Genomic DNA, 14,503 nt, shown 5'->3' on the forward strand with positions numbered 1-14,503 from the left:
TTTTGTCTGCTGTATGCATGTCTCTGGGGGCGGGGAAGGAGGCATCTCACAGAATAATGACTTACCTAGATTACTTTTACCTCTTAAACTCTTTTGAAAATTCCTGCCTAAGCTTTCTGGGTTATTCATACTTTGATTTTCCAAGAGTGAGACAAAAAACAAAACAAAACAAAAAAACTTCTCTCTACTCAAGGAGCTAACTTCAGACCAACAGCTGCACCGTAAAACTTAATAAATTATTAAATGTAAAGAAATCCACAATTTAACATGCTCCACATCACACCAGACAATAAAGTATGCAAACTGATAAGAGTATCTAGGATAGTGGTTTTCAACCTTTTTTTCTTTTGCAGACCCCTGAAAAATGTTGAATGGAGGTGCAGACCTGGTGGAATTTAAGTGTGGGTATTCACGTACTTCTGATTCATCGTAGTCCTCTTTCACAGACCCCTTAGACAGTCTGCAGACCCCAAGGGTCCATAGATGACAGGTTGAAAACCACCGATTTGGGGCAATTCCCTAGAAATGCCCGGCAGATTGTAAACATTAAATATAATGTTATATGTAGTCTTACCTTACAATAGGCAGTTTGGTGAATGGAACAGGGGGCAATTTCAAACCATCTGGAAGTGTGATCAATTCCATTGTGCCAGGACATTTTGAGGTGTAGTTTTCCAAACTCTGGGTTACATCTTTCTTTTCTAAAAGAGATTTTTTTTCCTCAATTAAAGCTGTTTTTCCAAAAAGTTACAACACCCAAACAGAAAAGGTAGAGCTAAAAATGAAAGTTCAGTCAACTCAGATTTCAATACCTTTATTTATTTATAAACTAGACACAAGACTGTACCACAATACCATAATATTCAATTCTCTCTATTCTGTAAAGGCCGAATCCAGCCAGTTAAAATGTATGCCTTATATGCCTCCCTGTTAAATAAAATTGTCATTATAACACAAATTGCAGCTGTATTTCTAAGCCCTACTTCCACAGAAGCTTGCACAATAAAATAAATGTGTCCAGCATTCCTGCATGCCAAAACCAGTAAAAATAATCTGAATGGTTTATAAACAGAAATTACAACAAAGAAGTTGTACATATTTTATAACTTTTTTCAAACTTGTCTCTCTTTCCAGGCATACAGCACAGTTATTACAGAGCAATGCTTTTATTAAATCAGAGTAACACCAGAAAGGCATATTGGTCAATGAAAATATCCACCTACAGACAGAAAAGAGGCAGCACAAGCATTTCATTGTTACTTTATGTTAAAGCACAGCACATTTATTTTAAGGTCTCCATATCATGCATACAGTTACATAGCCAGCGACGACAAAGTTTTTGCTTCTGTTTCAATTTAAAAAAAACAAACAAAAAAAAAAAACTAGGTAGATATTTGAACTAAGTTTCAAATCCAATAACTAAGAAAAATATAATCTAGATGTATTATTTTCTATAAAGTCATGGAAGTGAGGTATAATATAAACAATTCTGAAAGTTAACTAGCATGACTGTTCAAGTGTTACTTTCAGATTTAAAAGCGCCTTGGCCATTTCAAGACATTTACTGTTTTTTTCCCCCTAGAGAAAACTATTAGTGACCTGAACTTAGGTTCTGATTTTCTCCTGTAAGAAGATGCCATCATTAACACTGGAGCTGTGCATAGGGCCATTTCCCTACAAGAAAGCTTTTCCACTGAAAACACATGTAAGAGAAGATGATTTTCAACTATTTTGCTGTAAAATGCATTGATCATTCCTTAACCCTGTGTTCTATTAATCATCTTTGCTTTTGAGTTGTCTTCTTGTTTGCAGAGAATTCTTCAGGTAGAAAAGGAAAGGAAAGAGAAGTAAAAAGAGGAAGGAAAAAAAGTTATAAAAACAATGCCACTATCTAAAGAATCAATTTATGGTTCAAAAGCCCAAAAGAGAAATGCATTACCTAGATTCTGTGCTGATCAATGCACTGTTAACATCCGAGACAGACAAGTACCCTCGAGAGGTAAGAAAATAATGTACTTGGTTTACAGACTGATTAAAGTTTTGTGAGGAATTATGAAAGAAAATATTCTATTAACTGAAGAAACAAATTTCAGTATTTTCTACTATCGACACTTAAATGAAACAGGACAATTTACCATTTGTCTTTTCTGCTTCTTCCCATACCAAATGATTTTCCATTAAATTACACAATTTTTTGTGATAGCAAATGAAAATTGAAACCCAGGTATGAATCAAGCAACAGGAAAAAGATATAGATTTTTTTGGTACAAAACCTCGAGGTTTGTTTAGTTTGTTTTGTTTGTTTAACACACTCTAGATAATTTAGACTATGAAGAGAGGGACAAAACGACATGATATACATCAAGACAAATTAATTCTTCTTCTAACTGTTTGCTAAGGTTTTCCACAGAGAAGCTTAACTGTTCATTAAAGCTTATTCATTCCTAGCAAAGAGAAGACAGAAGGACTGTTGCAAAACATCTGCCTAATTCTTTTCTGGGAGATTGTTTTGTTTCAGAGGCCGTAACTTCTAATAATTAAAGGCAAAGTTTCATGCTTTCATGGGAGGACTGAAGAAAAATCATCCTGAGATTCCATAAGGCAATAACACACCAATAAAGGTACAAAGTTCATACTTCAGGCTTGAACGACAAAAAGTGAAAGCCCAGAGTTACTCATTTTCTCTTATTTTCCTGCTCTAAAACACTTATCCTTGGAGTGTAATATAGCATCCCCTAGGCTTCAGTATTCCTGAGAGAGAGAAAACTGTCATCTTTGGAGAGCTTCAGGCAGCTCCCATGCCTCTGATCTAACTTTAATTAATATATTAAAATAAAGAATACATTTGGAACAGAGGCTCATTTAACTCAGGCTTTGGGTGTTCAGTATCAGTCATGCTACAAATCAGTCATTTAATTGGGGAAAAATTCAAATCTAATGAACTTATAAAATATTGATCTTCACCTTAGGTTTCATTAAATAAATTCTTCTACAAAATGTATGCTGTTAACCAGTTTAAACTTTTTGCGCAGGTAAAAACCATAGCAAATAAGTCACTCATGATTATCCTCTTATGGATAAGCCATGTTTTATTATAAGCAGATTTAAAATTATGCTCACTTAAAACGTACTGTTTTTACTCGGATAGAAGACGACCCTCATTATAAGACTACTCTTCCAATAATTAGATTCTATACATGGAACTTTTAGCAATTTAATATAATATTCCAGGTACAGACTCTAATCACTGGATGTTTGCCTTGAATTTGTCCCCCTCAAATGCTACAGCAGGGAAAATAAATCTTGGGAGCCAAGGTAGCCCTTCTAACTGGTTTGCCCAAACTTTTTCCCCTGGCAGCCCCTTCCCCCTTCCCTCACCGTCAGACCCTGCCCTCCTGAAAACATCAAAGCGAGGAGCAAATTTACAAACAATAACCTTAAAATTAAACATGATTGCAGCAATTGCATAGTGCACTTAATTTCTCCAGAATTGATGCATGTTACCTTTTTTTTTTGAAACTGTTGCAAGTTGTAGAACAGGTACTCTATAAACATACTTCCAAGCAGTACTTTGGCACCTCTTTATACATAGTACAAAACGTGCACGATTTTAGTCCAAAGCCAAAGGCTCATGATTTACTACATACCTGAATGGGCTGGGCCCCCGCAGCTCAGCACGTGCATATACTCCAGATATCACCCCACACAACTTACCCACATGCTAATTATCCCCACTCAAGACTGGAAACAGGTATTCATGTCACCAGTCCTGGCATATTCCAAAAACATCTATGCAGGTGAACTCCAGAGCCATCTGGCCCAGCTTCACCTCACGGAGGACAGGGCCACACAAGTCATATGGGCCAGGCTGAGAGAAGAGCTGAGAAAAGGATTCTGGGTGAACTGTGCGATGACGTGGTTTGCCATGACTGGAAGAGTCTGCGGTGAAGAGGCCTTAATGGGCACCACCATATGATTTGTTCACATGGACCACACCAGTCTGTTCTTGGGGTGGGTCCAGAACATTTGCCCAATGCAGGCCAGGCACTTTCTAGTTATGCTCAGTGCTGGCTACAGTATCAGCTTGGCTATCCCTTAGTATAAGGGCAATGTCTGCGGGGGGGGATGGAGGGAGGAGAGATACTGGTGAGTTTTAAGGGGGTTGAGGAGTCCAATCCGTACTCTGCAAGTTCTTCCACAGATATGACAAGTGGCGCCTGGGGCAGGGAAAAACCACTGGTCAGGATGTTGTGCAGCAGCACAATAGCGCTGGCTACATTTAATCAGCTTCACAGCTGGTTTCTATGCTGCCTTTGGCAGTAGTTTAATGGACAGACAGTGTATTTAATGAGACTTCCTTGTATGTGATTTAAGACAAGGGTTTTTTTCCCCCCCATCATGCCAGTTGGGGGGTGGAAGGGAAACCTCATTTTGTATTCAAGTAAATATGGTAGGTTGCTGTTACCACCCAGTTTCATCACTTCAAGAAAACAATTAATATTCCACAGGTGGATAGATGTAAGCTCTAGTAGTCCAAGCTGTTCCATATAAACTTTTATGTCCGCCCCTACATGTGTTTAAGTGGAGAGCAAGCACTATAACTTTAAACCTGAATAAAGTAGGTATAAATTGCAGTAGTTTAACTCCACTTTGACAAGTATAGGACCAGAGAGCTATAACAGTTAAATCAGAACAGCTGAATTCCCAGGAGACAAGTTCCCCTTTCATTTTAAAACATTTAAAAGTTATGGCTTTTCATAGTCTCAGTTTGAGTCAAGTTACATTTGAACTCAGAAATGTAACTGGGTGTTCGGTCCACCCGTGCTGCAGCTACACACAGTATCAGCAATTGCATTGTTGTCAGCATGATGGCAGCAATGCCAGCAGCACAGCTGCTGCTCTTTGTGTGTCCCCCCCACACATCAGGTCAGGTTTTGTGCCCCCCCTCCACCAGTGTTCGGGGCTGGTGCCCCAGATGCCTCCCCTTCATTATGCTGAGTCTGAACTGAGGCCCCTGGCAGATATTGCTTTAACGGCACTGTTGGCATATGATCCTGAATCCCAACTAGATACTTTTAAAGGTGACACAAAACATTAGCACTGTTAGGTATTAGGGGTGTGAGAAACGGACTGTATTCACGGTTCAAATCCTGGTCCATCCAAAATTTAAAACCAACTGCCTGGCAGCAGCAGCATTTCTGTTCAGGCAGCTGAGATGCACTCAATTGACTTTAGGGTTCATTAAAATGACTGGGTTCCTTCAGAACACTTCACACCCCAGGTCTTAACCACCTGGTGGTGTGCTTTTGAACTAAAGCACCTCTGAGATGTTTTAGTTCAAAAGCACACCGCTGCCATTTTCTGTGTGCTGACATGCATTTCACCACTCACACAACTGCAAGCGCGACAAGCGCGCTGGGTACTTTTCAAAGCACCTGGTGCTGCAGCGCTTACACATGTAAAAAGGCCCAACAGGACTAAACTGTCTTTCACAACTGAAAAAAAAAAAAAATCAAATGAACTTATCAATGAATTCATCCTTGTGACAGTTTTGTAAAAACAAAATTCAACTGTTTTTTGGGATTTTTTTAAAGTTCTAACCACCATTGCTCAATAGAAAAAGGAGCTGTTGATGTCCGATACTAGTCCTTGTAAATTTGTTTTTAAAACCGTGAACACTAGAAATGGGGGTAGGGAGTGTTTTTCTTTCCTTTTTACCTTTATCTGTATTCAACATATTGAAGAATGAATTCATGTATAATTTTCCACTACACAAGCAAACTAATCCTGTAAATGAACCACCCTACCACAACTTGCAAGATCAGTCCATTACATTCAGTGTTTCAGTAATTTAATTCAGCAAGACAGACTAGGTCTGTGCTAATTTCAAACACGCTTCACCTATTTTCCATTATATTAATACTGATGTGATTTGGAACATGACATCCTTACATTTTATTAGTGAACAAACAACTTCTCTCTTTTTCTAATCCTCCTGAAAAGGATAAATGCAAGTCTGAAGTGTATGGCTTCACCAGGGACTTTACGAAGAGCAAAGATTTTTAAAAAGTGTTTCTACTGTAAACAGATGAGAGAAACAAGTAGATACAGCTCACGGGAGCTATGCTAATCAGAATAATTAAGATTTGCTTTTATAAATGTATGATTGTGAGCAGTGTAAAAAAGCAGATTCATTAAAGTGATGAGGGTAGTGTAATTAAGAAGACTCAACAGTGTCAGGTGTGCAAGTGCTCTTTTTTTTGGAAAATGAGAACTCCCAACATTCACAGCATTAAGGAAAATGAAAATCCCTTCAATGGAAAAAATGGCAGACTTGTCTTTTCCTTACCACTTGTAGAATTAAAGCTAAAAAACACTAATAAAGAACCCAATTGATGCATCTTAATGGTAACATAAATCGTGAATAAGATTTTTTTAAAACTTTTGAAAGTACGTGCATGTTAGCAATATAGTAAAAAGGAAGCTTTACTATTTAAAATCCACCTTCAATAGGAAAGAAATGTGACCAAGGAAATGGGGAAGGCATTATAAAAATATAATTGATGTTGAAAAGTCTTGGCATGGTTAAACTTCTGAGTGGACAGTGAACACCACGCAACTTTCAATATTTGCCACTCCACAGTAATTGCATTTACAGTCCGAAGAGGCCGATATTGCATTTGGAATTTGCTACACAGAACAGTCATTCCTGATGTTCTGAAAGACGACTAAGTTATCTTGCCATGCCACACGGGATCAAGTTTATTTAAAAACACCCTAAAAACATAAAATGAGGCCCTGGGCCAGTCTTCTTCAACACAGATAAGTAATTATAATGCGAAGCAACATCTAAAACAAATCTCTTTGCACAAGTCTTAAATTCTACAAATGAAGAAACAAAACCAACTCAACTACATTAGTCATTTAAACAGGAACAGCAAACTAACAATGGGTAAATAAAAAAATAAAGTAATTTTAAACAAATTTTACCCACTTTTCTTGACCATTGATTATTTTTCATGTCAAAGTAGGAATATTTAAGAGTAAGGACAAGACAAATATTAATACATACCCACAGAAAGGGAGGGGGAAGGAAGAATAAGATCAGATCAGCACAGCTTTATTTCAATTGGCTGAGAAAGAGATGCCAATACTTGGAGGGATTACTATCATTAATTTATTAAATATCACAAACATTATCCATCTCTAAAGTTGCCAGACACTCAAAATCTCACCCTCTTTTCCTCCTTGCCTTCCATACCACATTCAGATTGTTCATCCCAGTTTCAAAGCCCTAAATAAGGTTGCACTTTCATTCTCTTTTTTATTCCATCAGAATTGCAAAACTCTTATAACCCATTGTTTGCTGCTTCAACTTTTACCCCACCTCCTGTACAGTCTGGTATTACTAGAGCCAACTTCCAAAACAATCCTCCCTGCTTTGCCTTCTCCAAATGCTTTAAAATATATTTCTTCCACATGACTTACAGAGTCTCCTCCTCCCTTAGTAGGTGGTTATGCAGAAGCAGTTAGCTATGTTAGTATGAAGTGAGGTAAAAAGACAGGCCAGCATAACATGTTACGGACCAACTCATTCAAAAAAAGCAAGCTCTTCCTCATGAAGACTTCTCTGATTCAGTTAGTTTACAGAGTATCTCTCTACCCTGTTTTTTGCTTTATTTCTGTACATCTTGTGTATCAATTAAGATGTAAACTCTTCACGGTAATGATAAAGTGGTCTACTAATGCGTGTCAATGTAAAGCTATTTGGAATTTGGTGGTACATTTGATAAAGCCTCTCAACAAAATCTTACTTATAATAAATTTGGTCAGAATACAAGACGTGCTGAAAACTGGATCAAGAAACAAGTCATAGAATCATAGAAAATTAAAGGTTGGAAGGGACCTAGGGAGGTCTTGTAATCCAACCCGCTGCTCAAAGCAGGACCAGCCCCAACTAGATCATCAGAGCCAAAGCTTCATCTAGCCAGGTCCTGAAAGCCTCCAAGGATGGAGATCACACCACCCCTGGGTAACCTGTTCTAGTGTTTTGCTACCCTTCTACTGAGAAAAATTCTTCCTAATATCTAACCTAAGCTTCCCTGGCTGCATGTCACGACCATTGCTCCTTGTTCTGTCATCTGCCACCACTGAGAACAGTCCAGCTCCATCCTCTTTCAAACCCCACTTCAGAGAGCTGAATGCCGCTATTAAATCCCCTCTCAGTCTTCCCTTCTCTACACTAAATAATAAGTCCAATTCCCTCAATTTTCCTCATGTCACATTCCCCAGCCCCCTAACCATTTTCACTGCCCTCCTCTGAACTTTGTCCAATTTGTCAACATCCTTTTTATAGTGGGGGGCCCAAAATTGAACACTGTACTCCAGATGTGGCCTCATCCAAACAAAGGGCAAGAATGACTTCCCTTGACCTGCTGGCAGTACACCTACCAAGACAGCCCAGGATGCCATTAGCCTTCTTTGCAATAAGGCTGCACTGTTGGCTCATATTCAGCTTACTGCCCACTGTAACCCCGAGCTCCTTTTCTGCAGAGCTGCTGCCCAGCCAGTCACCCCCAGCCTGTCCCGGTGCATGGGATTGTTCTGTCCTAAGCACAGGACTTTGTACTTGTTGAACCTCCATGAGATTCCTTTTGGCCCAATCCTCCAATTTGTCTCTGTCACTCTGAATCCTATCCCTACCCTCCAATGTATCTACTAATCCTGCCAGCTTGGTGTCATCTGCAAACTTGCTGAGGCTGCACTATGCCATCTCCAGGTCACTGATGAAGACATTGAACAAAACAGGCCCCAGGATCAACCCCTGGGGCGTTCCACTTGATACCAGCTGCCACTCAGACATCGAGCCATGGACTACTAATCTCTAAACCTGATGCTACGGCCAGTTTTCTACCCACCTTACAGTCCATTCATCTAACCTGTACTTCCTTAGCTTGCCTGCGAGAATGTTGTGGGTGACTGCATTAAAAGCCTTGCTAAAAATCAAGGTAAAAACACATCCACTGGTCTCCCCACATCCATAGAGCCAGTTCACCTTGCCATAGAAGGCAATCAAGTCGTCAGGCATGATAAACAACAATACGGAGCTGGAAAACGAAGCACAGTAGGGTTCTTCAGAGACCTGTTAGGCTTAATCTTCTTTAACAACCGCTTTAATGATCTGGTAGCAGACAGTAAACAGTACTTTAATGAAATTTAGCCCAGACATGGAAGGAAACTCATATTTCACAATAAATGACACTGACATCTCAAAGTTAAAGGGAGGCTGTCAGTGTGTTGCATTAAAAAGTAACTTTCTTTTGTTTATATAAACTATTTTTAGTCCACAAAATAGCAAAAAAAGGTAGAATCAACTGAACGTCAAACAATTTAGGTACAACATAGTTCTGCTGTCCTGCATATTACTATCATGGATACTTGACAGACTAAAAATCATATACTGATTAAGTTACCCTATTTACTCAAATCTAAGTTGTTCCCCCCCAATAATTAGCTTCTATATTAGGAAAAATGTATAAATGGGTTATAGTTTTCCAGGTATCGAATCTAAGTTTAGAGGGCTGTCTTGAATTCATCCCTCTGCACTGCTACAGCAGGGAAAGCAGTGGCTGGGTGGTGGGGTCAGGTAGCCCACTTGCTTCTGCCCCACTCTCCTTCCTTCCCCTGTGGCCTTCCTGCACCTCTTGCCACCTCCACCCCCATCTCTCCAGAGCTGCTAACCCTCCCCAACCCATCCTCACAGTATCTGCCTCCTCCCCCAACACTCCCACCCTCAGCCTCTTCCAGCCTACCACCACTTATTGTCAGATGTTTCTTAGGCTCTGGTCCCTCCCCAGAACACAGCATGTGGAACCAGAGATCCTGCCAGCCATACAGCAGTGTCCAGGCTGGCGACTGGCCAGGCAGGCAATGCAGCAGAGTCAGTGCTACCAAATGGCCAGGCAGGAGACAGTGTTTCCATGTGCTCCACCCATGCCTGAGCGGGAACCAGCCTGAGCTGGAACTGAGCTGTGCCTGACAGTGAGGGAGCTACAAAGAGGGGAAGGGAGCAGTATAAGGGCAGAAGCTGCGGAGGGCAAGGGGGGAAGGGAAGAAGAGCAGATGGCTTTTGTGCATCTGACTCTGGCCCCAACCTGGACTCAGGAACAGTCAGAGCTGCAGCAGCTGAGTGCCCTGCCTCTGCTTTAAACATGGATCCAAGATGAGGGCCCCCCCCACCATGCTGATGTGGGGGGGGGGGACAACATCATCTTGTATTCAAGTAAACATGGTATTTTCTTTTAAACAGGCCTTGGTAAACATGAAGTAGCTTAAAAATAATCACCACACTTTCACAGCCCCAAATCAGTTTCAGGTTAAGTATTACTTGACCTAATTACCAAAAGAAAGCTTTGATTAGAAAACGAGCATTTCTTTTTGTATGCCCCAGAGACTGAATCTTTTCTCTTTACTATTCAACAATACATGCCAGCCCCTAAACACCTTTCCTGAGGCAGCAATTCCAAGCAAAGCCTTGGATGCTTTATTGTATTTTTCTGTTTGGGAAATTAGCAGAATCCTGAAGAAAAAAAAAAAAAAAAAATCACATTAATAAAATCAACAGCTTCCTTTAAAAAGGCCTTGATGTTTCATTTTGTTCTCTTCCCCTCAGAAACTATGTTTTGGCTAGGCTGTTGGTTTTGTCAGCACCCATGAACATGCACACTAAGTAAGTAACATGCCTGGGAAAGGATCATAATACATTATTGGGCCTGTGCCTTCATTTTATTTGCGTGACTAGAATATTTTTGTTCAGGAAACTAAATCAGTCTTTCAAGAGTGAATTAAGTGTCCTGAGTTCTAACCTGAGTGTACACGCATTCAAATGATCTGGAACAATTCTCCCAGGTTTGTTCTTCTGGTAGGGAAAAAAACAAAAAAACAAAAAACTTGCCCAGAGCTGCATGTACAAACACTCGAAAGCTGAGGCCTGAGAAGAGTAGAGTTTGCAGCACTGACACTGTGCAGCCATGTGGAGGGACAGGAGGAGGGGGACATGCACACATCTCCACATACTCTGCTGGCTCCCTTAGTCTCACTGGCAACAGATGGCAGCAGTGCATAGGCAAATCCTGACTGGCTTACCCAGATTGTCCTTGGTCAGCCTGCATTTCCCTGTAGCACAATGTGAGGATTGTGAAGAGGGAATAATATGGTCCCTGCTAAAGAAGCAGAATCCAGAAAGCAACTGAGGATGGGGGAGCATAAGGGGAAGAAATACAGGAGGGCTACGTTCTCTTTTAAAAAAAAGTCATGGCACATACAGACATTTTCTCCTCCAAGAGAAGCTCTCCTGCGAGTAATTTTGCCCTGGTTGTTCCCAGGTTGTCACCTTGAGAGGTGATTTTTTACTCTGGGAAAAATAGCCTGTACACTCATTTCTCCTGCAGCACCTCTCCCAGAAAAAAAAACTGAATGTGTGCATGAAGCTCTTGTTATCTTATTTTAGTAAACAAATGCTTCATTTTTTAGGGTCATATCACTGCTTTTAATGCATGCAATAATAGTGCACACAGCCTCAGTCTCTCATCTTCTTTAGGGCATATCGCCTACTAAAATGGGAGTTTATTTTCAAGTCTTCATTCCCCACAAACTATTGTCTATTGTCATTTCCTCTGAAAGCATGTTCTCAAAATCACTCACCTTTTCCCATTAAATTTTAATTACACTTTATCAAACTGGGTACCCTAGTGTGTGACATCTTCCTTCAATTGCATATAAGCTACTGAAACAAATGTCACACGTGTGAATGTACAAAACGTGTTTTGGGGGGAGGGGAGGGAAAAAGGCATACAAATCATACAAGTACTACATTCTGCAATCATACATTTCAACTGTTTTGTTTAGAGTAATACAATTCATCGTAAAACCAAATTGTTCCTTTTTAATATAGAGCTCCCACCAGGGAACTTTTAAAAACTAACTATTTGAAGAGCCAATTAAGAACATAAGAGGTTTTCAGATAGATAAATATCTCAAAAAGGGCAAAACAAAGCCAATCAGCTTCTCTAATCCACTCTCCTTACGTAACAAATTTCTAAGATTAAAAACAAAAAGAAAGAGGTAACAGGGACAGAACAAGAAGTACACTTTCTTAAAACACTGAAACTATTATGAGCTCCTGTTGCCAAGGGCATAATACTGCTCTTCAAGCTTTATAGACTGACTTTTTCTATTTCATGTTAAGACCTCCAACCGAAGCAAAACCTGCTCCCAAATAATTCAGTGTCTTGAACGAAAGTGAGAGTATCTACTTAGTTAAAATCTTATAGTAACTTAATTCAATAACTGCCTAAGGAACATCTTATATCACTCACAATACGAAGTTCACATGATCTTGTTCAAGATAGCCAATCTTATATTCATCCTTTAAAATGAACTATATACTCAAGTGCATGTCTACTTTCTGTGATCAATAACATATGCAAAACCACAGAGAAGTAACAAGGACCTGCGCCCTGAGTGGCAGCAGAAGCAGAAGAACCTGTAGCAGCAGTGGCAGCTGCTGTTGTTCTTATATCTCCTCTAACTTGGTGCCTAGGGCTAGTGCCCAGTGGCTTTTAATTCATTACACTGCTGTAAACTAATGACATTTATAGAAAAATATTCTCACAATACAGTAACATATTTTAAAAAAAGGAATAAATGGCACACCTCAAGTATCACCTTGAAAGCAGAAAAGATGACTTAAGGTGCCCCCCACCACTACTTTACCAACAACCAGGAATACACAAAATTTTATGGCAAGGTGGAAAGCCTTCCTCACCTTGATAGTTCTTCATACCACTTCCAATCATACCAGACTAATAAACCTCTCCTCACTTTGATACCGTTACACAGTATATGGTAAACACACTACACATAGAAATGTGTGCAATTAAAATAAGTTTAAGAACATTTTGCAAATAATGTTGCTACAAAATATTTTTTAATTACTACATTAAAGATTTGGGTCTCCATACTGACACAGACTGGAGAGTTCTACACCATTATAATTAACGAGTTGCCATTAGAAAGACTAATGAGATGCAAAAACAAGTCACAGGCACTTTCAGTCAACAAACATGCATTCCGACACATTAAAACCAGCTCATTAACACTGTCAGTTAAGTAATTCTTTGCTTTCACTCATAAGTTAAAGTCAAATGTTATTTATAATAGAATCTCTACTCAGTCTGATTAAACCTTCATTTACTTGAGCCCTTAAATCAATAGACCTGTTTCTAAAAATGGTTTTATGCAATTATTTAATGTAACTTGCACATGCTGTCATTAAGCCAAATGATATGTTGTGACTAGCCAATGTTGCTGAATATTTAGATGTAAAACGAAGACCAAACTGTTTTCCAGATTATTAAAGAGTAGAACTGCCAATGAAAACAAATTATTACCACTAAAGAAAGCTCCCAATTAAAGTAGGCAATTGTTCTCTTTCATACCAATAATGACAGCCTCTAGAATCCCAAGATAAAATCTCATTTTCCTTGGTTTATTTTAGCAGGTTACAACTGTGCTCAAATCCCCAGCAAGGTACTGCAAGGCTGCACTTTTTCTCCTTTAGAAGAGTTTAACAGAGAAAATTATTTAAAAAAATAGTAATAGAGAGGGAAGCTTAAGAAAGCCTTAATGCAGCTGTGATTGCCAAATATTAATGAATATGCAAAGACCATTTCACAATGATAGTCACTAAAAAAAACCAAAACCAACATTCTTCTATTTAATCACAGTGCACTGTACTGAGACTCAAGGACTTCTGCATTCCTCTGTCATGGTGCAATATATTAATTATTTGTTCAAAAGTGTATAATTGCCTTTAGCAAGGATTTTAATCTTGTCTCCCACAACATTCTTGCAAGCAAGCTAGAAGTACAGGTTCGATGAATGGACTGTACGGGAATAGAAAACTGGCTCAAAGGGTAGTAATCAATGGCTTGATGGCTAGTGGGCAGCCAGCATCAAGTGGAGTGCCCCAGGGATTGGTTCTGTTCAGTATCTTCATCAACAACCTGGAAGATGAGATAGAGGGCACCCTCAGTCAGTTCACAGATGATATCAAGATGGTGGGGGGAGGGAGTAACAGATATGCTGGTGGTAGAGCTAGGATTCGAGAAAGACTTCAACATATTGGAGGATTGGATCAAAAGAAGTCTCATGAGGTTCAATTAGAAGAAGTGGAACGAACTGGCTAAGCAGCAGCTCAGAAGAAAAGACCCTGAGGTGTTACAGTGCACACTTAGGTGAATGAGCCAAGTGTGCCCTTGTTGCAATGGTTAATGGCGTTCTGAGCTGCATTAGTAGAAGCACTGCCACAAGATAGAGGGAAGTGATTCTTCCCCTCTATTTGGCACTGGTGAAGCCACTTCTGGAGTCCTGTGTTCAGTTTTGGGACCCTACAGAAAGGACGTGGACAAATTGAAGGAAGTCCAGCAGAAGGCAACAAAAA

General features: G+C 39.6%; 1 protein-coding gene across 5 annotated transcripts in view; it reads right to left on the reverse strand.

The window, feature by feature from the left end:
- The window catches only part of TRAPPC9 (trafficking protein particle complex subunit 9), an 826,451-nt gene that overhangs the window by 736,315 nt on the left and 75,633 nt on the right, over nt 1-14,503 (reverse strand). For all 5 annotated transcript variants that reach the window (XM_090040707.1, XM_090040706.1, XM_090040705.1 and 2 more), the window contains one exon: nt 575-701. In XM_090040707.1, the coding sequence (XP_089896833.1) occupies nt 575-701 (127 nt within the window). The remainder of the gene's footprint in view (nt 1-574; nt 702-14,503) is intronic.

The sequence above is a fragment of the Crocodylus siamensis genome, chromosome 3 (assembly GCF_052110815.1).
Source record: "Crocodylus siamensis isolate JL-2025a chromosome 3, ASM5211081v1, whole genome shotgun sequence".
NCBI lineage: Eukaryota > Metazoa > Chordata > Crocodylia > Crocodylidae > Crocodylus > Crocodylus siamensis.